The 22,159-nt window shown below is 47.2% G+C and overlaps 1 protein-coding gene across 1 annotated transcript in view; it reads right to left on the reverse strand.

Annotated features, from left to right (window-relative positions):
* Positions 1 to 22,159, reverse strand: part of ATP8B2 (ATPase phospholipid transporting 8B2) — a 446,999-nt gene that overhangs the window by 25,666 nt on the left and 399,174 nt on the right. Inside the window, exons 24-25 of the mRNA XM_078669640.1 lie at positions 6,162 to 6,245; positions 4,706 to 4,951 (exon numbers count right to left, since the gene is read on the reverse strand). Of these exons, the coding sequence (XP_078525766.1) occupies positions 4,706 to 4,951; positions 6,162 to 6,245 (330 nt within the window). The remainder of the gene's footprint in view (positions 1 to 4,705; positions 4,952 to 6,161; positions 6,246 to 22,159) is intronic.

A 22,159-nucleotide genomic window follows, 5' to 3' on the forward strand; every position in this document is an offset into this window, starting at 1 on the left:
CCCACGAATCCTAGAGGTTTGCTGTAGTCTGGAGGAGGGAGACGACAGCTTGGGGCAAACCCGCCTTCAACAACCAGTCATCGAGATAGGGGAAGAGGGGAGGCCATGATCTCCGCAGGTGAGCTGCGACCACCACCATCACCTTGAACACCTGAGGGGCAATGGCTACCATCCAGTCTCCCGGGTCCAGGGCAGATGGGATCTGGGCAACAGTGAGCATCTTGAACTGCTCTTTTTTGAGCAAATAGTTGAGGGCTCTGAGGTCGAGAATAGGACAAAGGCATCATTCCTTCTTTGGAACAAGAAAGTAGCAGGAATAGCAACCCCAGCCTATTTCTGGCCCTGGAATCCTCTCTATAGCTCCCTTGGCCAAGAGTTTTGACTTCCTAGCGAAGTAAGACAAGGTGATCCTTAGTCAGCCGATCGTAAGTGGAGCCATGGATGGAGGGGTAGTCTCAAAGGGGAGGGAGTAGCCCCTTCAGACTATTTGCAAAACCTACCTGTCTGAGGTGATGTCCCACCAGTGGTCGGGGTGATGGTGTATCCTGCCAAAAACAGGATGCCCATGAACTGGTAGGGTCGGACTAGGAAGGTTTGGAGATGGGGACGGAGGGGTTTGTGGCCGGACCAGGCTTCTGGCCTCCATACCCACCGGGCAGGGTGAACCGCGGCCACGCAAGGTTGCTGAACTTGCGTGGTCCTCTGGTTGGGAAAAGCGGATGCAAGTTGGGATGAAACTGAGATGCCCAAGGACTGGGCTGTGGCCCGCGACTCCTTGAAACGCTCTAGAGCTGCTTCCCCCCTGTCTCCAAAGAGACTGGTACCATCAAACCCCATATCCATGAGGTTTGTTTGGACATCTCCTGAAACGCCAGACGTCCTCAGCTAGGCGTGGCGCTTAACAGCCACCATCGAGGAAATCACTCTGCCCAGTTAGTCTGTCGTGTCTACACCACAGCATATGGCAAACCTAGCTGAGTCTGTCCTGTCTGCAACAGCTTGGGAAAGGACAGCCTGGGCCCCCTCTGGGACTTGTGGTAGCATCCGCCCAACCATTTCCCACAGTGAATGGGAATAATGGCCCAAGAGGCATGCAGTGTATACCGACTGCAATATGAGACTGGAGGAAGAGAAGATCTTCTTACTACAGTTGTCCAGCTTTTTGAACTCTCAAAGTGGGGTGCAGAAGGCAACGCATCACGTGAAGTAGAGGCTTGGCCCACCAAACTTTCGGAGGTTGGCTGGTTGGAGAGGAAAGCTGGGTCGCCATGTGCACGGCGATGGCAGCGGGCGATAGTTGTTCACAGGAGCCCCTGTGCTGGGCTTGGACCAGGTGACCAGTATAACATCGGTTAAGGCCTCATTAGAAGGCAGCCTTACCTACCACCATTGTAAATAAAGCCCCCTCCTCTATAGCCAGGTTAGGGGGGAGACAGTGTACCATGCTCTGGGGAGGAACCAAACCATTGGCATCACCCAGGTCCTCATACCAGTCCATTTCTTCTTTGGAAAGCAGGATTTATAAGGGATCATGCTGCCTATCCCAATCCTCATCCATCCCTAGCCCTTCAGAATAAGTACAGGATACTACATGGGGCCAAACGGCTCAGCCGCCGTCGGTGGATGCCCAACCGGCTCCATGTCGTCTAGAATTTGGATGGGGGAAGCGCCGGGGAAGGTTGAGTGGGTACGACCGGCGCCGGTCTGGATTCAGGAACAGATCCCAGAGGAGGCCTGGGCGCCACGGCTCGAGCAGACAGCGTGGACCCCAAGGGATTTTTTCCTTCTTCTGAGCCTGCGGGTCCCGAAGGTGTGTCGGCAGGGTCAGGCCGCCCAAAGATAGCGCACATGGCGTCATAAAAAGATTTCAAATGGGCGGCGGTCGCTCCCAACCACATTAATCACGCGCTGATCAGATGGAAGGCTACAACTCTCCATTTCAATCTTCATGTTGGAGCTGGAGCTTTCATCAGTGGACAAGACCCCCTCTTCCATAGCTGGCCCCGCCTGGTCATGCTCCTCCCCCTAAAATGTCATGGGGATCCATCTTCCCTTTTGGAAAACATTTCCAATTGATGAACCCTTCCCGTAGTTTTCTTGGACTGAAAGGACTTACACGAGTCACATTCAGCTTCAAGATGGTCCAGCAAAAGACAAGTTGCGCAAGAGGTGTTGATAGGTGTGCTTATATTTCGCATGCCAACGCGGGCGACATCTGAAGGGAGCACGTTCCATCAGAAAGGCATCTTCGATGGAAACGAGTGCACGCGGGAGTAGGCCCAATACGGGTGGCTTCGGCTGTGGTGCCAACGGCGTCTTATACGTTGTCAGAGAGATTGACTGTGGTGCCAGAGAGGTGATAAGCCCCCTGAGCGATGATAAAGACAGTGGGAGGTCGAGTGAGTAGGCATCGACCATGGCATAGAAGTCGGGGTCGCAGTCCATGTAAACAGAGGTAATGGCAAAAATTGCGCAAAGGGAGCTGAGTGGCAGACCACAGTAAGTCAAATTTATTGGACCCATGGGACAGTCGGCGCTCCAGAAGAGATCATCGATCTACTGAAGATGTTGAACATCGCATTCAGGTACATCAATGAATCCGTCTCAGGAGTGGGAAACTCTGAGTAGAGCATACTGGAAGGCAGACTTGGAATCAGTGCCACAGTCTGCTGCAGCTCAGAGATCGGCACCGGGCCAGAAGGAGCCACAGGTGCTGGGTCTTCCACAGCTTCTTCTGTTGGTTCCTGTTCCGATGGCAGTTGAGCAAAGCAGAGGTTCTTAGTGACTTACATTTCAACATATGATGGCATCCAGACTCATGCTGCCTCTTTTTATCGTACAAAGTCTGTGAGGATTTTGACGATGGAAGAGACTTCAGTGACCTCAACCGCAGCTTGGATCTGCAATACACTTGTCAATTGAGTCATGCCCTGGTCATAAATATCTTGCCCACCCTTTCGTTAATTGCCCTGAGATACATCAGTCTACAAGACTCACAGGCCTTCACATCATGATCTGATCCTAAACACCAAAGGCGGCTATTTTAGGGGTCTGTACGGGCATCTGCGTATCACAATTCCAACATGGTTTAAACCGGACTGTTTGGGTGGACACATTTTTAAAAAGGAAAACTAAACTTGAAGCAACAGAATATTAGAAATAGAGTATGAAGTCGACAAGTCCTGAGGAGAACAGAAACAGCCCAAACTGCCGAGATGGACTGAAAACAATGGAACAGACATAAGCACTCCAACAGGAGAGCTTTATGGCTCCAGTGACTTCACAGTGATGCCGCTTGTGAATTTGAATTTGAATTTAAAAACATTTGTACAGCGCTCGCATACCCAACGGTTTCATGGCGCTAGTGATGATCAGTGGGGGCAGCAGAAAGGAGTTTTAGGGGTAAGCTTGGGTGAACAAAAAAGTTTTAAGAGATTTCCGAAAAAGGGGGTAGGAAAGTGAGGTGCGCAGAGCAATCGGGAGGGAGTTCCAGAACGTTGGAGCCAGGACAGCGAATCTCACTCCGCACGCCCTCTGCTTTTTAAAGCGAGGGATGGTAAGGAGGGCTAGATGGGCCGAGCGGAGTTCTCTGCCTGGGCAGTATGGTTTGATGAGTGAACAAATAAACTTGGGAGCAGTACCTGCTCTGGCTTGATAGGTAAGGCAGCCGAGTTTAAACAGGGCCCGCTCCCTTATAGGGAGCCAGTGCAAGGTCTTAAGTAAAGGGGTAACCCGATGATATCTGGGAAGGCCATGGATCAGACGGGCCGCCTGATTCTGCACAAGCTGTAGACGATGAACCATGTATGCAGGGGCCCCGTTATAGACTATGTTGCCATAGTCTATACGGGACAGTACCATGGCCATCAAAATGATTTTTAAAGCTGGAGGGGAAAAAAAACGGGAAACTTTCCTAATTACTCTGAGGGAAAAGAAAGATGAAGAGACCACAGAATTTACTTGCGGGAGAACTGTAAGCTGGGGATTTAGAAAGATACCCAGGGTCTTCACTTTAGGAACCGGGAGTGGAGGGACACCAAGGGAAGAGGGCCAGAAAGAAGGAGACCAGGGACTGCAGCCACCTCCGGTCAGGACCAATTCGGTCTTGTCCGGATTGAGTTTGAGGTGGCTGCAGTTCATCCAGTCTTGGATGAGGGTCATTGTGGTTTGGACATTCAGAGCAGATGAAGGAGAGTGAGATAGATTGAAAATTAACTGGAGGTCATCCGCATAATTGAATACGGTGACCTCCAGTTGCTGTAACATAAAAATAAGGGGAAAGATATACAGGTTGAACAAAAGAGGGGAAAGAGATGAACCCTGGGGAACCCCGCACTCTACCTTGCGCGAGGCCGCCGCAAAGCCAGCCAGATGGAGCTTGTGTCCCAATTATGAAGCAGGCACCCCTTACCTGCGTGGGAGAGCTATCGAAGAGTGTCCCGATCAAGACTGGCACCTAGAATATTCAAAAGGTGAGGAATCTGCAGGGGGAAGTAGCCATCCAAAAACTTTGTGCAAAGATGCCAATTGTTTGTAAACAATGATGCATGCAAGTAAAAAACAGGAGAATGAAGCAAAGAAGTCTAATGTGTTTGACAGGTCTACATTGAAAGCCTTAAGTAAATATTTTCTTGTTAGAACAAAGAAATGTGAAAGAGAGCATATGCAGCAACCAAGTCACAAGAAAAAAGGCATAGTACCGTACCTGCACACTCACAACAATGACAAGTGAAGTTGCAACTGTAACAGCAAAGGACTGGTAGTCCGCTAACTGTATGCCATCATCCCTCGTAGCCTCAGCAAATACTCCGTAGGGGATGAAAAACATGAAAATAGAGGTGTAGATGCCTTGGGCGATGCAGATGAAGAACTCTCGCTTGTTGAAAAGGAGGTTCAGCTGTCCCGGCTCATATAGCTTGGGGTACTCCAGGCTACGTTGCTCTGGAACATCCTGCAAAATCAAAGAGTAAGAAATGTGTTTAAACCTTATGGATGAGGTTATATCAAAATAATTCTCCCTGGAGCAAATGACCTACCTCTGGAAAAGCGGTTTGAGTGTCCATAAGCAGAATATTTTCTGTATATTCCTAAATTGCTTATTTTGGCCATATAACTGAAAACATTAAGTAAAGTTTTCAATAGAACTCGACAAAGTACCTCTTTAGCAGAATACCCAAGGGTGGAATTCCTTAAAGGGTATATCCACAGAGGGCTAAAACGGACAGGTCTCTCAAAGGGAATGGCTGTACTCATAGTCCTAGAATTTCTCATACAACTTAACTTACCAATAAGAATGACTCTCTGTGGATAGTAATGGGAAAAGCCTGCAGATTTGTGCAACGGCCCAGAAGAGGCACTTTGTTTTTTCTTTAGGTCTGGAGTTAGCCACGAGGTTTTATGATTTTACTTAAAATAATATATAAATATAATATACTTGTTTATAAGGGCTTTCAAGCCAGTTCTCTTCACCTGCTAGCCTGGTATTGTGCCATTTACATTTTTCATCCGCCCACTGCAGCGTATAGCATGAACAATGGGCCAATCCGACTTCAGCCCTTGGCTTACTTTGCTCTGAGTGACATAATTCTACCCTTTCAAAAGGCGCACATCCCCACAAAAAAAGCGATCTCCAAAGCGCCAGAGGATACTAAGAAAATATCTGCTCTCCGAGACAAAACAAAAATACATTTGCCATTAGACTTTAAAAAAAGAAAACAAAATACTGGTGGTGGAAGCCACTCCAAACAAAAATGTTTCACAAAAAACATGGCAAAACAAGCACTGATAAAGCTAAAAGGCTGGAGGTGAGCCCCAAACCTATTGGCTTTGCCATTGCTTGGTAAATAAATCCACCTAGACTCTCATAGGCACACATCATAAGCTGATCCTCCCAAAAATTAAACACCGCTCACAGTAGTAGATTAGTAACACAAACACTGCACAGTTGGAGGCTTGATAGCAACATGAAAGCTGAACAGTGCACCCATTGAAGGAGGTGCATGTACTTCACAAGTGACCACCAAAATAAGTGAATTTCAAGTGCAGTCCGTTCCCACCTGTTTTTACCGGGACAGCATCCTGATCGAAAACATTTTCACCTATTTTTAGCAGGACACAAACCCACTTAAAGACCTTCCACCTGTTTCTACCAAGACACTAACCTGATCAAAGACACCCATAGCAAGGACTGGCAGGGAGGTGTACACAATGTTATACAGGGTTATGAAGTACTGGTCGTAGACAGTCTGTTGAGAGAGGAAGAGAACCAAATAGTTATACAGAGGATTAGTTATTGTAGATACTGTGCAAAAAAAGGAAGACAGCAATTAGAATGCAAAAACAGAGTACTGCTTATATACTGCCAGAAACAGGAAATATTATTTATACTTCAACGTCGATTAAGACTGTCTTAAAGGAGCGGCCTGCAGGGTATAGGAAATAGATACAGCAGAGTATCTTGTAGATAAGTGCACATCATATGAATGATTCACTTGAGAAAGAAATTTACTTCAGACTTCTATATATTGTTACCCTAGTTGGAGAGGATTGGCAGAGAAGCGTATCTATATTCTTGCCCCTTGAAGTAATTGCCACATGGTTACAGATGGAACAGTCATGGATACGAGCTCCCCCACTTCTTCTGCACCCAATATATTCATGGAAAATCAGGCTTTTGGTTGGTAATGGAGAGGGTCCGCTTCCGACATAAGCCAGGACATAATGGACAGGCTGAAATAGCACTGCCAAGATTCCTTTAACTAGGATTCCTAATGAGAGACCACAGCCCAGGAGTCAGAGACAGCACTTTTTAAGATTTCAAGAGGTAAAGTAACACGCAGACTAGGTGGGCATGGAAAGCAAACATACACTTTTCCAGAAAACTGGGTCAGCGGGAGGATCTTTAAAAAGATTTTTTTTAAAGGACAAGTACAGAGCCAGGCTTGCCTTTTCACAAAAACGATCTCAGGTTATACCCTCACGTTACTCCCAAGCATCACAATCTGCACCAAGTCACCATGCACCAACAGTATTGAGTGGGGGAGGACTGTGCAACATGGGGGATGAAGTTGCATCACTGCATGGACATTGCAGAGTCTATGAGGCCCAATATACCCGCCTATAATAGGGATCAATTGAATGCTAACTAGGCAAGGAGGATGGGAATGCATCAGGCAGATTTATTAGTGGTAGCAATGATGTAGTTCAATCCTAGAGGAAACCCCACATCAGCATCTCTGCTTTGTCTCAAAGAAATATTCTTTTCTGCACAAGACTATGTTTCTAGTAGGTGCCCTCCAACCTGTTATAACTTAGGAAGCTGGAATACCAGATAAAACAGAAATAGAAAGGGTGCAAGTAAGAAAAGCTCAATATCCACTTCTGATTGAGGATATGCAAAGGGGAGGGCGCAGAGATGGATATGGTGTTATATAATATGAAACTTCGGGTGCCATGTAATTTGAGGATCTTAGGTCAGCCAAGGTTACCCCTGTCCCCCTAAACGCCTCCCAGCAGGTAAGCCCCATCCCCTTCACATAACTCTTTTACAGGAGATGGCAGAAAATCACATCATTGATGCCAATATGTGGGCATGTGCATCTAACGTGAGCTGGCCTGTTCCTTGCAGAAGTTGAATCTGGTAGAAAAGGCAGTATCTCTAATGAGTCGTCTTAATCCTCTGTTGGAATGACGAAATTCATTAAAATGGAGTGAACGTGACATAAGTAAGTGTAATGAGTGAAAAGTATTATTAGGGAAATGGTTTTGGCTAACCATAGGCCAAAAAGACCAGAATTTAAAAATTACAACAAAGAGCCAGGAGGTCTCGTGGGACCCGCAAGGGTGTTGGAATAGACGAGAAGAACATACAATTCATGGAAAACACTTTTGTTGACGGACATTGAACAGCATCATGTTGATGCTCTGACTGCTGACTCCATCCAGCTGCTTTTAGATGCTGACAAGTCAATCACAAACAGGTTTGAAAGCAATGGCAAGCTCTAGTGCTTCCTGCAGTGAAAGAATCCAAAGGGCCATGGATCCCTTCAGCAAAAACACAAGAGAACTTCATACAATGACTGTACCAATTTTGCTCCAAGCAAGATACTTGCTTCAGGTGTGGCAAGAATGGCCACATTAAGAAAGCCTGCCTAGAGAATTCAAATCTCCCAGATAGGCTTGCATTTCAACCATGAACACTACAGTGTTTCTGTGAAAGTCGCTATAGTGTATCTGGATGTAAGAGAAGCATACATCCAAGATTCTCTCAATAGTATAGTATCTCTTTACTGCCTATGTAGACAAGCAGTGGGTCAGTTGTCAGTTACATTCTGCAGCCAGTAGGACCATGAGTGAAGACATATTAATAGTACCCAATAAATATTTCCAAGGACACATAGATAAGGCCATGCATGATGCTGATGTAATATTAAGGTCACCCCTGTCATCAATGTAAAGGAAGAAGTGCCTGGCAAAAGGGACCATAGTCCAGGTTGCTTCCCCGCATCTTCGCCTGAAGCAACTCTTTGTGTGTCGAACTACTGGTGTGGCCGGATAAAATCAATGAACAGTTCATAGTGCAGTTTTCTGCTTGAACTGTAACAGAACTTCAATTAAAAGCACATAGGACATATCTTGTGTGACGACCTGAACTCAGGTCTATGAATCTATCAATGAGGTCTTTTAACATCTAAAATGTAGAATACTCTTTCTGCTGACATAGATACATTTGAGAAAAATAATGGAAAAGGGCATAACTGGTTGATTTTGAAGTCTGTTGCGGTTTTGGGGATTAATATTGTACTGTATTCTAGGACCATGTGGCCATGTTTGTCCACAGAAATTCTTTGAAGGGAATATTAGTAAGTGTGATTACCCCAATGACCATCTTGGCTTAAGTACTCACTTCCAAGAATGCCAAGACTAATATGTGATTTTGCAGTTAAACGTAATATTTCATGTTTAACACTTGATATTAGAGTTCTATGTATGATCAAAAGTGCAAACATGAACTTGGTGAAAGCAAGCATGAATTTCCATGCTGGAGCTGGCGAATGCAAGGGCGGATATAATCTATCCACTCTTTGAGCAAGACCCCAACAATAAAGGCTTTAAAAGTGTCACTTCTTCATGTCTCCTTTGTCTCCTTTGGTATCTTGATACGACGAATGAGTGAACCTTTATGGGCAGTAGCTAGTTTTAACAAAGGAATTAAGAAATGCGTTACTTACCTGTAACAGCAGTTATCCAGTATTGGTGTCTTTCATAGATTCACATGCCTGAATCATTCCCCGTCGTCGAGACGGGAGCCTCCGGTATATAGAAAAGTAATGTCCTATAGACATACATAAAGAAAAATAGGCCTAAGGGCCTCACCTTAGTAGCCTATCCTTGTCCTTATGCAAAAAGGACCAAAGTCTTAGAGCCAGCCAATCAGCTATCACCTCCCTCTAGAACCTTCCCTGCAGGAGCCTCAGTCTCTCAGATTTTCGTACGCACCAATCTAGGTAGGCGTAATGCAGGTAGAGAGAAAGTGAGACCTTCCAGGGGAGGAGGGAGGGTTGCATGTGAATCTATGAAAGACACCAATACTGGATAACTGCTGTTACAGGTAAGTAACGCATTTCGTATCCAGTATTAGGGGTGTCTTTCATAGATTCACATGCCTGAATCAGAGTAGTTAGCAATACACTATGCACATCTTCGAAGCAATGATGCCATATAATCAGTGATATAATACACTTAGTATCATGCGACTGTAAGCATTAGGATACATCAACATAACCAAATAGAAGAGATGTGCATACCAGGATGGCGGGATGTAGGAAGGCTCACCTCACTGGAATAGATGTCGAAGCACCGCCTGGCCCACTGCTGCGTCCTGCAGAAGCTCAACATCCAGGCAGTAGTGCCTGGCGAACGTATGCGGTGACTTCCACGTCGCTGCTCTGCATATGTCCAGAATCGGCACTCCAGCGAACAGCGCTGCTGATGTGGAGATTGCTCTTGTGGAATGTGCATGAACCGTGGCATTCAACGGCCGGCCGGCCTTGTCATGGCAGAATGCTATCGCTGAAGAGATCCACCTAGATATACTCTGTTTTGTTAGAGGTAGACCAAGCCTTGGTCTACTGTAGGCCACAAAAAGTTGTGAAGACTTCCTGAAGCCTTTCGTCTTGTCCAAGTAAAACTTTATACACCTTTTGAGGTCTAAGGAGTGTAATGTTCTTTCTGCTGCAGTGGTAGGGTTTGCAAAGAAGGAACGTAGAGCCACCGGTTCATTAAGGTGGAAGTCCGACGGGACTTTTGAGATAAACCTAGGATTGGTTCTCAGGATTACTCTGTCGTTATTAAATAGTAGAAAAAGATGCTGGATTGAAAACAACTGTAGCTCACTGACCCCCCCTTGCAGATGTGAGCGTCAGGAGGAGTGCTGATTTCCACGAGGCATACTGTAGGTCAGCTCAGTGTACTGGTTTGAACGGATGTTTCATGAGCTGGTTAAGAACCACATGGAGATGCCAGGTAGGTGGCAACATCCTTACTGGCGGGAAAGATCTGTATAATCGTTTTAGAAATTGCTTAATCAACCCGCTTGACCAGAGCGATGGACTCGTTGAAGTTCTTTATAACGAGATATTGCTGCTAAGTGTACTTTAATGGAGGAGTGGGCTAGGCCCGACTGTGCCAGATGTAATAGATAAGTTAATATTTGCTCCGGTGATGTGGAGAAAGGCCGAATTCCGTGATCTGCACACCAAACACAAAAGCGCTTCCATTTCAGGGAATACGTCTTGGTCGTGCTATCCGCCCTTGCTCTGGCAAGAATGTCTGCAGTCTTGTGGAATATTCAGATTGTGGAACTCTCTGAACTCAGGAGCCAGGCGACGAACCTGAGAGACTTCAGATCCGGATGTTGCACTTTATTGTTGTTCATTGTAAGCAGAGATAGATACTGCCGCAGGTGGACCGGCGGCTCCAGGGATAGACGGTGGAGCTCCGTGAACCAATGTCGCCTCGGCCAAGTTGGGGCTATTAAAATTAGAGTACAAGGCTCCACCTAAATTTTGCTGAGGACTCTGGGAAGCATGGGGAATAGCGGAAAGGCGTACGCAACGACGTTGCGCCATGCGATGGAAGATGCATTCCCTAGAGACCCTGACTGGGGATGCCAACTTGCTAAGTGTGGGCATTTGGCGTTCATTGTCGTCAAAAATAGATCGATTTGCGGCGTGCCCCATCTGGAGAAGATCTGGTCGATAATTTGTTGATCTAATTCGAACTCGTGTGACGATGGTTTCTGCCTGCTCAACACGTCGGTGAGCACCTTGTCCATGCCTGGGACATATTCCGTTCTTAGGGTTATATTGTGGAGTGTGAGCCAATTCCAGATTATTTTTTGCAACTCGCGAGAGTGTGTCAGAGAGCGTGTCTCTCCCTCTTTGTTGAGGGAGTGCTTAGTCGTGGTGTTGTCTGGCCGGATGAGCACCAGGGAATGTTTTATTCTTGGCAGGAAAGCTGGAAGGGCCAGGAAGACCGCCCACAGTTCAAGCAGATTGATATGTATTTTCTTCTCCATAGGAGACCACTACCCGCTTATCTGTAGCTCTTGCAGAAAAACTCCCCAGCCTTCCAAGGAGGCGCCTGTTGTGACAGCATGAGGAGCAGCCGGAAGCAGGAATGACAAGCCTTGAGACAGGTTTTGAGATTACGTCCACCATTGTAGGTCTCCGACCATTTGAGGATTCACTTTTATGTGGTCGGCGAATGACCCTGTGTATTGGACCCACCGCTTCGAGAGCACCTCCTGTAGATTCCTCATTCGTAGTCGACAGTGAGGAATCAGGAGGATACACGCTGACATCATCCCCAGGAGGGATTTGAAGAGACGGACTGTCAAGACTTTCTTTGTGGCTACTATAGCAGCTAGTGCAAGGGGCTTGTTCATCCTTTCTCTGGATGGGAAAGCTTCTGCTGACCGTGTGTCCAGGGTTGCACCTAGGAAACTGATGCACTGAGAAGGTTGTAGGACCGATTTTTCCTGATGGAGGGTGAGACCCAAGCAATCGAAAAGCTTTAAACAGGCGTTGGAAGACCTGGACGTGTCTTCTAAGGATGGAGCCCTGACCTGCCAGTCATTCAGATACGGAAAGACTTGGTGAGGGCACTGTCTGAGATATGCCGCCACCGGGGTACGACATTTCGTGAATATGCGCGGTGCAGACTTGAGCCCGAAGGGCAGAACGCAAAACTGCAAGTGTCTGCCCGCTACTGCAAATCGCAAGTACCTTTTTGTGATTCCTGTGAATTGGGATATGGAAGTAAGCGTCCTGTATGTCCAGGGACGCCCTAAAATCCTGCTTTTACAGTAGTCGCAAGACCTCCTGGATCTTTACCAAGCGAAACAACTGCTTCTTAGGAATTTGTTGAGGGCCCTAAGGTCCAAGATTCGTTTCCACTTCTTGTCTTTTTTCTGGATCAAAAGAAGCAGGAATAAAACCCTTTTCCCTTCTGAGATGGAGGTACTCTCTCTATTGCTCCGTTCTGCAGCATAATCGAGATTTCTCATAGAAGCAGCCGTAGATTTTTGTTATGTCCGCTGTCCTTTACCGTGAAAGGACGACCTCCCAAAAGAGGATTGCTTGTTTTGCTGTTGTTGGCGCCATTGGTATTGCGGTCTACTCTGGCCCGAACGGCAGGAAGACTTGTATTAATAATTTCCTCTGTAGGAAGACTGTCCTCTTCCTCTATTCTACTAAAGGACTGATCCTTATACTGAAGAGTGCCCAAAGCTCTTGCAGGGTCAGCTTCGTCAATTTTTTGTTCCAAATAGTAACTGTCCAAAATCTTTGTTTGCACCTCAGGACGGAAAGAGGTTGCCTTTAGCCATCCTTGGAGCCGCAAGACTGCTGCTCCAGGCAACTGGCAGAACCCTGTCATAGCGATATCCATCGCGCAGTCTATAGTTTCTGACGCCGATGCTTCACCATCTAGCAGAATCCTCTTTACTACCTCAGTGGATGAACCTGGCAATTCCGACAGCTATGGGGCTATGTGTGCCCACAATTGCTTATTATAACGTCCCAAGAGTGCTAGGGCGTTCGCGGCCTTTACCGTCATTGGCGATATTGAGGAAAACCTGTTCCCAATGTTGTCCACTCTTCTTACCTCCTTATCAGGAGGAAGCGACAGAGGGGCCGAAGGATTCCTGGAGGTCTTCTGGGCCGCCTGTGTCACCACGGAGTCCGGCTTAGTATGTCCTGTTAAACACGCCGGCGCTGTATCTGGCGCCCTATACTTCTTATCCAACTGAGGGATCACTGGTGATACAGAGGAGGGGTTCTGCATGACCCTTACCCCTCTGACTATAAGTAATCGATAATCGGTATTGACCTTACTGCCTTCTTGAGAGGTTCTGTGAAGTCATACAAGAAGCCGACCTGTTCTTGAGAGACCATTGAGATCTTAAAAGGTTGAGCAGCCCTTTCTACCACATTATAAGATTCCAGAATTGTCAGAATTTCCCTCGTCGACGAGTCCGTCGACGAGATCGGCGTCATAGACTATGCCGTCGTAGACGAGTAGTCATAGACGAGGCCGCCGTAGGCGATGCCATAGACGATCCGTTGTAGACTAGGCCGTCGCAGAGGAGCAATCGTAGATGAGGCCATCGTAGAAGAGGCCATCGTAGAAGAGGCCATGGTAGACGAGGCCATGGTAGACGAGGCCATGGTAGACGAGGCCATGGTAGACGAGGCCATGGTAGACGAGGCCATGGTAGACGAGGCCATGGTAGACGAGGCCATGGTAGACGAGGCCATGGTAGACTAGGCCATGGTAGACTAGGCCATGGTAGACTAGGCCATGGTAGACTAGGCCATGGTAGACTAGGCCATGGTAGACTAGGCCATGGTAGACTAGGCCATGGTAGACTAGGCCATGGTAGACTAGGCCATGGTAGACTAGGCCATGGTAGACTAGGCCATGGTAGACTAGGCCATGGTAGACTAGGCCATGGTAGACTAGGCCATGGTAGACTAGGCCATGGTAGACTAGGCCATGGTAGACTAGGCCATGGTAGACTAGGCCATGGTAGACTAGGCCATCGTCGACACCGTAGACAGGCCGTCGTAGACGAGCAGTCATAGGCAAGGCCGTCGATGACGATGCCGTCGTAGATGAGCCATCGAAGACGAGCCGTCGTAGATGAGGCCATCGTAGACGAGATTTTGGAAAAGGGGGTGGTGATGGACAGAGTTTCTGAATGATGCAGAATACTCTTACCAAGTCAAGAGATCATGGTTTTAATCCATCACCGTTTTTTAGCTCACTGCACCATCCCAGCTTAGAACCTGGCTGTATGCAAATTAGTCTGTTCCTGTCCCAGTGCATGATGGGAACAGGGCAAACCAAACTACCAAGCCAATTCTAATACTGGGAAGGAAACAAGCTTCCGGGGACCGGTATCTGGCATCACAGCCTTCTTCGGCCCGGCTTGCTTGAATCCTGATGGTGCAATGAGCAAGGGACTCACGTCTGAGTATACCCTCCCACACATAGTGTGGATAAAACCGATTTTGGAAAAGGGGGTGGTGATGGACAGAGTTTCTGAATGATGCAGAATACTCTTACCAAGTCAAGAGATCATGGTTTTAATCCATCACCGTTTTTTAGCTCACTGCACCATCCCAGCTTAGAACCTGGCTGTATGCAAATTAGTCTGTTCCTGTCCCAGTGCATGATGGGAACAGGGCAAACCAAACTACCAAGCCAATTCTAATACTGGGAAGGAAACAAGCTTCCGGGGACCGGTTTCTGGCATCACAGCCTTCTTCGGCCCGGCTTGCTTGAATCCTGATGGTGCAATGAGCAAGGGACTCACGTCTGAGTATACCCTCCCACACATAGTGTGGATAAAACCGATTTTGGAAAAGGGGGTGGTGATGGACAGAGTTTCTGAATGATGCAGAATACTCTTACCAAGTCAAGAGATCATGGTTTTAATCCATCACCGTTTTTTAGCTCACTGCACCATCCCAGCTTAGAACCTGGCTGTATGCAAATTAGTCTGTTCCTGTCCCAGTGCATGATGGGAACAGGGCAAACCAAACTACCAAGCCAATTCTAATACTGGGAAGGAAACAAGCTTCCGGGGACCGGTTTCTGGCATCACAGCCTTCTTCGGCCCGGCTTGCTTGAATCCTGATGGTGCAATGAGCAAGGGACTCACGTCTGAGTATACCCTCCCACACATAGTGTGGATAAAACCGATTTTGGAAAAGGGGGTGGTGATGGACAGAGTTTCTGAATGATGCAGAATACTCTTACCAAGTCAAGAGATCATGGTTTTAATCCATCACCGTTTTTTAGCTCACTGCACCATCCCAGCTTAGAACCTGGCTGTATGCAAATTAGTCTGTTCCTGTCCCAGTGCATGATGGGAACAGGGCAAACCAAACTACCAAGCCAATTCTAATACTGGGAAGGAAACAAGCTTCCGGGGACCGGTTTCTGGCATCACAGCCTTCTTCGGCCCGGCTTGCTTGAATCCTGATGGTGCAATGAGCAAGGGACTCACGTCTGAGTATACCCTCCCACACATAGTGTGGATAAAACCGATTTTGGAAAAGGGGGTGGTGATGGACAGAGTTTCTGAATGATGCAGAATACTCTTACCAAGTCAAGAGATCATGGTTTTAATCCATCACCGTTTTTTAGCTCACTGCACCATCCCAGCTTAGAACCTGGCTGTATGCAAATTAGTCTGTTCCTGTCCCAGTGCATGATGGGAACAGGGCAAACCAAACTACCAAGCCAATTCTAATACTGGGAAGGAAACAAGCTTCCGGGGACCGGTTTCTGGCATCACAGCCTTCTTCGGCCCGGCTTGCTTGAATCCTGATGGTGCAATGAGCAAGGGACTCACGTCTGAGTATACCCTCCCACACATAGTGTGGATAAAACCGATTTTGGAAAAGGGGGTGGTGATGGACAGAGTTTCTGAATGATGCAGAATACTCTTACCAAGTCAAGAGATCATGGTTTTAATCCATCACCGTTTTTTAGCTCACTGCACCATCCCAGCTTAGAACCTGGCTGTATGCAAATTAGTCTGTTCCTGTCCCAGTGCATGATGGGAACAGGGCAAACCAAACTACCAAGCCAATTCTAATACTGGGAAGGAAACAAGCTTCCGGGGACCGGTATAGACGAGGCCATCGTAGCCATAGACAGGCCGTCATAGACGAGCGTCAGACGAGGCCATCGTCGACGCCATAGACAGGCCGTCGTAGACGAGCAGTCATAGACGAGGCAGTCGTCGACGACGCAGTCGTATACGAGCCATCGTAGACAAGCCATCGTAGATGAGGCCATCATAGACAAGCCATCGTAGATGAGGCCATCATAGACAAGCCATCGTAGATGAGGCCATCATAGACAAGCCATCGTAGATGAGGCCATCATAGACAAGCCATCGTAGATGAGGCCATCATAGACAAGCCATCGTAGATGAGGCCATCATAGACAAGCCATCGTAGATGAGGCCATCATAGACAAGCCATCGTAGATGAGGCCATCATAGACAAGCCATCGTAGATGAGGCCATCATAGACGAGGCCATCGTAGACGAGGTCATCGCCGACGCCGTAAACAGGCCGTCATAGATGAGCCATTGTAGATGAGCCGTCGTAGACGAGCCATCGTAGACGAGGCCATCGTAGACGAGGCCATCGTAGACGAGGCCATCGTAGACGAGGCCATCGTAGACGAGGCCGTCGTAGACGAGGCCGTCGTAGATGAGGCCGTCGTAGACGAGCCGTCGTAGACTAGCCGTCGTAGACGAGCCGCCGTAGACGAGCCGTCGTAGACGAGCCGCCGTAGACGAGCCGCCGTAGACGAGGCCATCGTAGACGAGGCCATCGTAGACGAGGCCATCGTAGACGAGGCCATCGTAGACGAGGCCATCGTAGACGAGGCCATCGTAGACGAAGAGGCTGTAATAGGCAATGATGATGATTTTTTTCGTCGACGATCCTGTTGACGATGTAGGCTTCTCAGTCTTTACCCCAGGAGGTATAGAAGACGCCTTCCTGAAGGGTCTTATGACCAGAGGAGGTGATTTTGACGGCTCAGAAGTAGTCTTTTTTACATGATTTCTCTCCCAAAAGCAAGTCCTTTACTCTCCTTTACCACAGAGTGAGGAGATTTTTAAGAACTGCGCCCAGAAGACCCATGGGTGATCTTTTTGAGGGCCTTCTCAGGATTTTCCCCTGAGGAATGAGTCTGAGGAGATTCTCTTCTGAGGTCTCCTAGACGTTGAGGATAACGCCTCATCACGGACACTGGAGAAAATGAAAAACCTCCTTTCTGGTCTTAGTGTTTGACACCATATTAAAAATCGCCCTTCACGACCTCTCAAAAACTTACTTGAGAAAGTGAGACATACCTTGCAGTCTTTGGCCTGTGGTATAGAAAGTAAATGCGGTCCGTGTGAGGATCAAAGCAGAGCAACCTCTAGAAACAAGTTGCACAGGCTCTTAAAAAATCTTTTCTTCTCCTTACCAGACGTTCTTTAGAGAATGTATTTGAAGATAATCCATAGTAGAAAAGAATCCTTGACAACAAAGTCATTTAATGAAGTGAAAAAACACAGAATCTGAGCAGAGCTCAGAGGAGACTCCCTTAGCACAACGTGCGGTAGAAAATCTGAGAGACTGAGGCTCCTGCAGGGAAGGTTCTAGAGGGAGGTGATAGCTGATTGGCTGGCTCTAAGACTTTGGTCCTTTTTGCATAAGGACAAGGATAGGCTACTAAGGTGAGGCCCTTAGGCCTATTTTTCTTTATGTATGTCTATAGGACATTACTTTTCTATATACTATACTCTCGACGACGGGGAATGATTCAGGCATGTGAATCTATGAAAGACACCCCTAATACTGGATAACAACTAATGACAGAGAACATGCAAATTAAGTCACTTATTTAGGAACACTGAAAAGGCCTCTTGTAATTTCCTGCAACAGCACAATATTCTTTTGATTATCCCAGAAACTTCATTCAATCATGTGAAGTGCACAATTAGTGATATTTCTCCTCGTAAGGAGACTGAATATCAAACTGACAAGCCTGGGACATGGTGAAGTATTTTGGCAATGCCTTCAGATCAGTAGATGTGAACACGCCTCTATAGCAATGGCTGGTTGGACAGATATATAAAGCACTTCCGAGTACCAGATTTGTTTGGTCCACGCTACAGCTACTACAATAATCTTGCATCCTGAGCATTGTGCTCAAACAGACTATCAACGGAAGGGTGGAAAAGGATATAGAAAGCTGCTGAACCTGCCCAAATACCTGAAACACAATGTACCCAGCAATGCGAAGATGAAGGTGAAACTACATAATTCTTCATGATTACGGAGCAAAGTATGTAACTTTTGCCTGATTCAGGGCTGAAATATTTCTTGTGGCTGTACACCACTAAGGTCAAACTAGTTATAATTTTGAAGGCATTCTAGATGCAGGTCTTTTTTTTTTGTTACCAATGGCAAGTGTTAAGGCGTGATCATGAGCACGTCTTATTTCATAGCATTCACAACAGGGTTGTAATGCCTGTCAGCATGGGAAGCATAATGTCCAACACCAACCGTAGGAAAGACTGGAGAGACAATGTAACCGCAAATAGTTCAGACAAATGGGTTTCTGTTCAGACTACTGACCAGTATTGGTCAAGGACTGCAGTTGCACTCGTTGAACATGGGGAAGCATCATAAACAGTAATTTAGAAGTGTTGAGTATGAAATGGGAGTCTTTTAGAGTTTTTTTTTTTTTTAGAGAGGATGGCAATACCTGTGACCCAACAACTCAATTGTTAAAGTGGTGATGTCAATTAAACACAATTCTCATAATCTCCAGCTGCTTATCTTTGCTGCTTACCCAGATTTTGATATGTCAGATGCATGCTCAAACAGAGTGGAATGAGTGTTATGTAAAATTAACTTAGTACAAACAGATTTTTTTTAACTTTTGTAATTCAATGTTTCTAGCCGAGCCAGAAGGTTCACATAGATAATGCAAAAAGCAAGGGATAATCCCTGTGGCATGTCGCATTACGTCAATCATAAGGATAATTTCAAATAGCAGATATAATTTCTTTTTACTGTAGTAGGAGAGAAAGGATTGTATCCATGCTAATTCGGATCCAGAAATAAATGCTCATATTTCCATCTCTTTAGCTGGAAGAGTACCTAAGTACTTTGTCCATTAGTTCTAAAGATATACAAAACAGCATATTTTATGATAACTTACATGGCTTTGGCAGTATCAGCATTAGTCTTTACAGCCTGAGATATTCTAGCCTACTCCCTTTCCTCTCCACTCACTGCCACAAGTCTCATTCATCAAATTTGCATCTAAAATGTTTGCTTTGTCATGTGGATGGAAGACAAAGTGCCTTTAACTACATTTCTCCAACGATGGGATCTTCAATAGTTTCATGTGCTATCATTACTGACCATCATCGCAGAGGGACTGAAGAACCAAAATCTGGGATTCCATGAAAGAACCAAGTTGGGTAAAAAAACGTTTTTTTGTTTTTTCTATAGAGGTATATATCAAAGTGGTTGATCAGCAATACTGTTCCAGGTGGTTTTAAACCCATGTTTATGTTTCAGTAGGTTGATATGTGTATAAATGTTCCTACTGAAGATAAAAAACAAAATCCTCCCTGTAGACAGGCAGATTTATATATTTTATGTTTGTGAATATCTATGAAGATACTGTGATTGAAATTAATAGGCTTACAGTAAGCAATTCAAGTACTTTGACCTCTCAGTCGTTCTGCTTTTTTCACTGTGGTATTCTTTTGCATCGTGGTATTTTACCTGGCAGAACCTGGACTTCACAAGAGGGATCAGACAAAAGAAAACCGAGGAAAATACTACCACTGTTCAAGAATATGTGATCTCCCGTACTGAGCGTGTGAGCGCACTGTAGAACTGATTACCAGAAAACCATAAACCACTGATCCCAACATTAATCACAGGTCACGGGAAATGTGACCACATTATCCTCATACGGGAAAAGGTATCTGACTCCCTACAAATCCTTCAATAGCACACCATCTCCCCATTTTCGTGGCAGGATATTAGACTTGATGTTTGAAATCATTCCATGTAGCCTGTCGCTCCTCATTTTTTAACTCCTCTGCAAGTACGAGAAAGCTGGCATTGCTGTTGCTGTAAGGGAGAGAGGGGTAGAGAGAGAGCGAGAGGCAGGGAGTGTGAGAAAGTGAGTTTCTGTTGCAGTACCCCCCCCCACTTTTTGCCTGATACCTGATGCACTTTTCCTTGGTGTGCCCTGGGTCCCTGCCAATCAGGTACCCAGGGCCTGTGTTTCTTCTCTACAAACTGTACTAAAGCCTAAACCCAATTGGCATCTCTGGCCACATGTCAGCCCCTAGTAAATGGTACCCAGGGCATTGCGACCGGAGAAGACCCCTAAGGGCTGCAGCACTTACTGTGCACCTTAGGGGTCCTGTACCCTGACACACACACACTGCCTTTGCAGGCTGAGTGTCCTGGTGCGAACTAAACAAAGAGTCGACATGGCACTGTGTGCCATGCCCACAAACCCACTGCCCTGGCATACATCAGCCACCACTCTAGCTGGGTGCCCTATGCCAGTAGTGTGGGCACAGGTGCAAGAGCCCTGTGCCCCTACAGTAGCCAGGGCCATTCCTGGGCACTGTAAGTGCAGTAATGCCATTAAGAGTATATGGTGCTGGGAGGTTGTCATTACGAACTCCACAGCACCATAATGGCTACACTGAAGGCTCACAAGTTTCATATCAAACTTCTCAGCACATTAAACCCACACTGATGCCAGTGTTGGATTTAATGTAAAATGCACTACAGAGGGCATCTTAGAGATGCCCCCTGAAACCTAACCTACAATCCACGTCTTGTCTGAGAGGCTGCCTAGGCTGCCGCACAGCAGACATGTTGCTGGACCCCTGGGTGGGTAAGCCCCCGCTCTCCTGGGCCTGCAACAATGCACATCCTGGGACGAGGTGCCAAGCCTCCTCCCCCAGGATGGGCAGGGGAAGCTTCAAAGGCATTCCGCCTTTGAGAGCTTCTCCAGACCACTTGCTGTACTCAGCAACTGGCCCCCACCAGTTCTGACCCCCACTCTGGCGGGAAGACTGGCGGGAAACCCTACGTCAGAAAGGGGGAGGGGGGTGCCAGCCTGTGCCAACTCCACCCCTCAGGTGGGAGAGGCGAGGTGATGCACGACCCCGAGCTCCGACCATCTTGTAGATGGGGAGCCCTGCCCAATCACAGCTAAGCTCCTGCCCCCCTCCCACGGGAGAGGAGCAGGCTAGGGGGTGTACCCACCCCAGGAAAGGGACCCATCGGTCCCTGCCCGTGCCCTAACTGTAATGCCCCTAAATGTAGTAATTAGGGGCACCCTGAACTTTCTTCCTTAGATCAGGATTACAAAACAAGAAAGAAGATCAAGGAACACGAAGACCTGCCGTGCAGCTGCTTAAAAGAGGAAGACACCAACTGATTTGGTCCCAGCCCTACCGGCCCGTCGACCCTGCTCCTGTTAAACCCCGGCATCTCCAGTGGTCAGCAACCTCAAAAACCCAGGAGGACTTGACTGTCTTGTGACTGACTACCTGGGTCTCCCATGAGCAGTGGTACTGCTCAAAGCAAGTAACAAGCCCTGGCATCAGCCCGGAAACCCTGCACACTGTGCACCCGCCAAGCCTGGCCTGTGCCAGAGTGAATCAAGACCCTGAGGACGTCCCCCCCGGGGATTCTGACTTGGAATCCAGTGCCCAAGGACCCCCCTCGACGACCCCGACGGCGCCTGCAGCCTCAGGACAAAGGACCCCTCCGACCGCGACCAGCAGGGGGTAAGATTTCCCGACCTCAAATGACACCCCTGCACCCGTCGCCCCACAGCCCTCTGTGCCCAACTCCTGGGTGCCTACCTATCTTCCAAGATCCCAACTTACCCCTCGAAGTGTTGGTCTCTCCAAAAGATCCTCCGTCCCCAAGCCTGCAGCCTTTGTTCCTTTTTCAAAATCGTCAATGAATAACATTGCGCGCCCGATGGCTCAAAAGCACCCTGCACCAAGCCGCCCGAGTTC

Source organism: Lissotriton helveticus, chromosome 12, assembly GCF_964261635.1.
Source record: "Lissotriton helveticus chromosome 12, aLisHel1.1, whole genome shotgun sequence".
Lineage (NCBI taxonomy): Eukaryota > Metazoa > Chordata > Amphibia > Caudata > Salamandridae > Lissotriton > Lissotriton helveticus.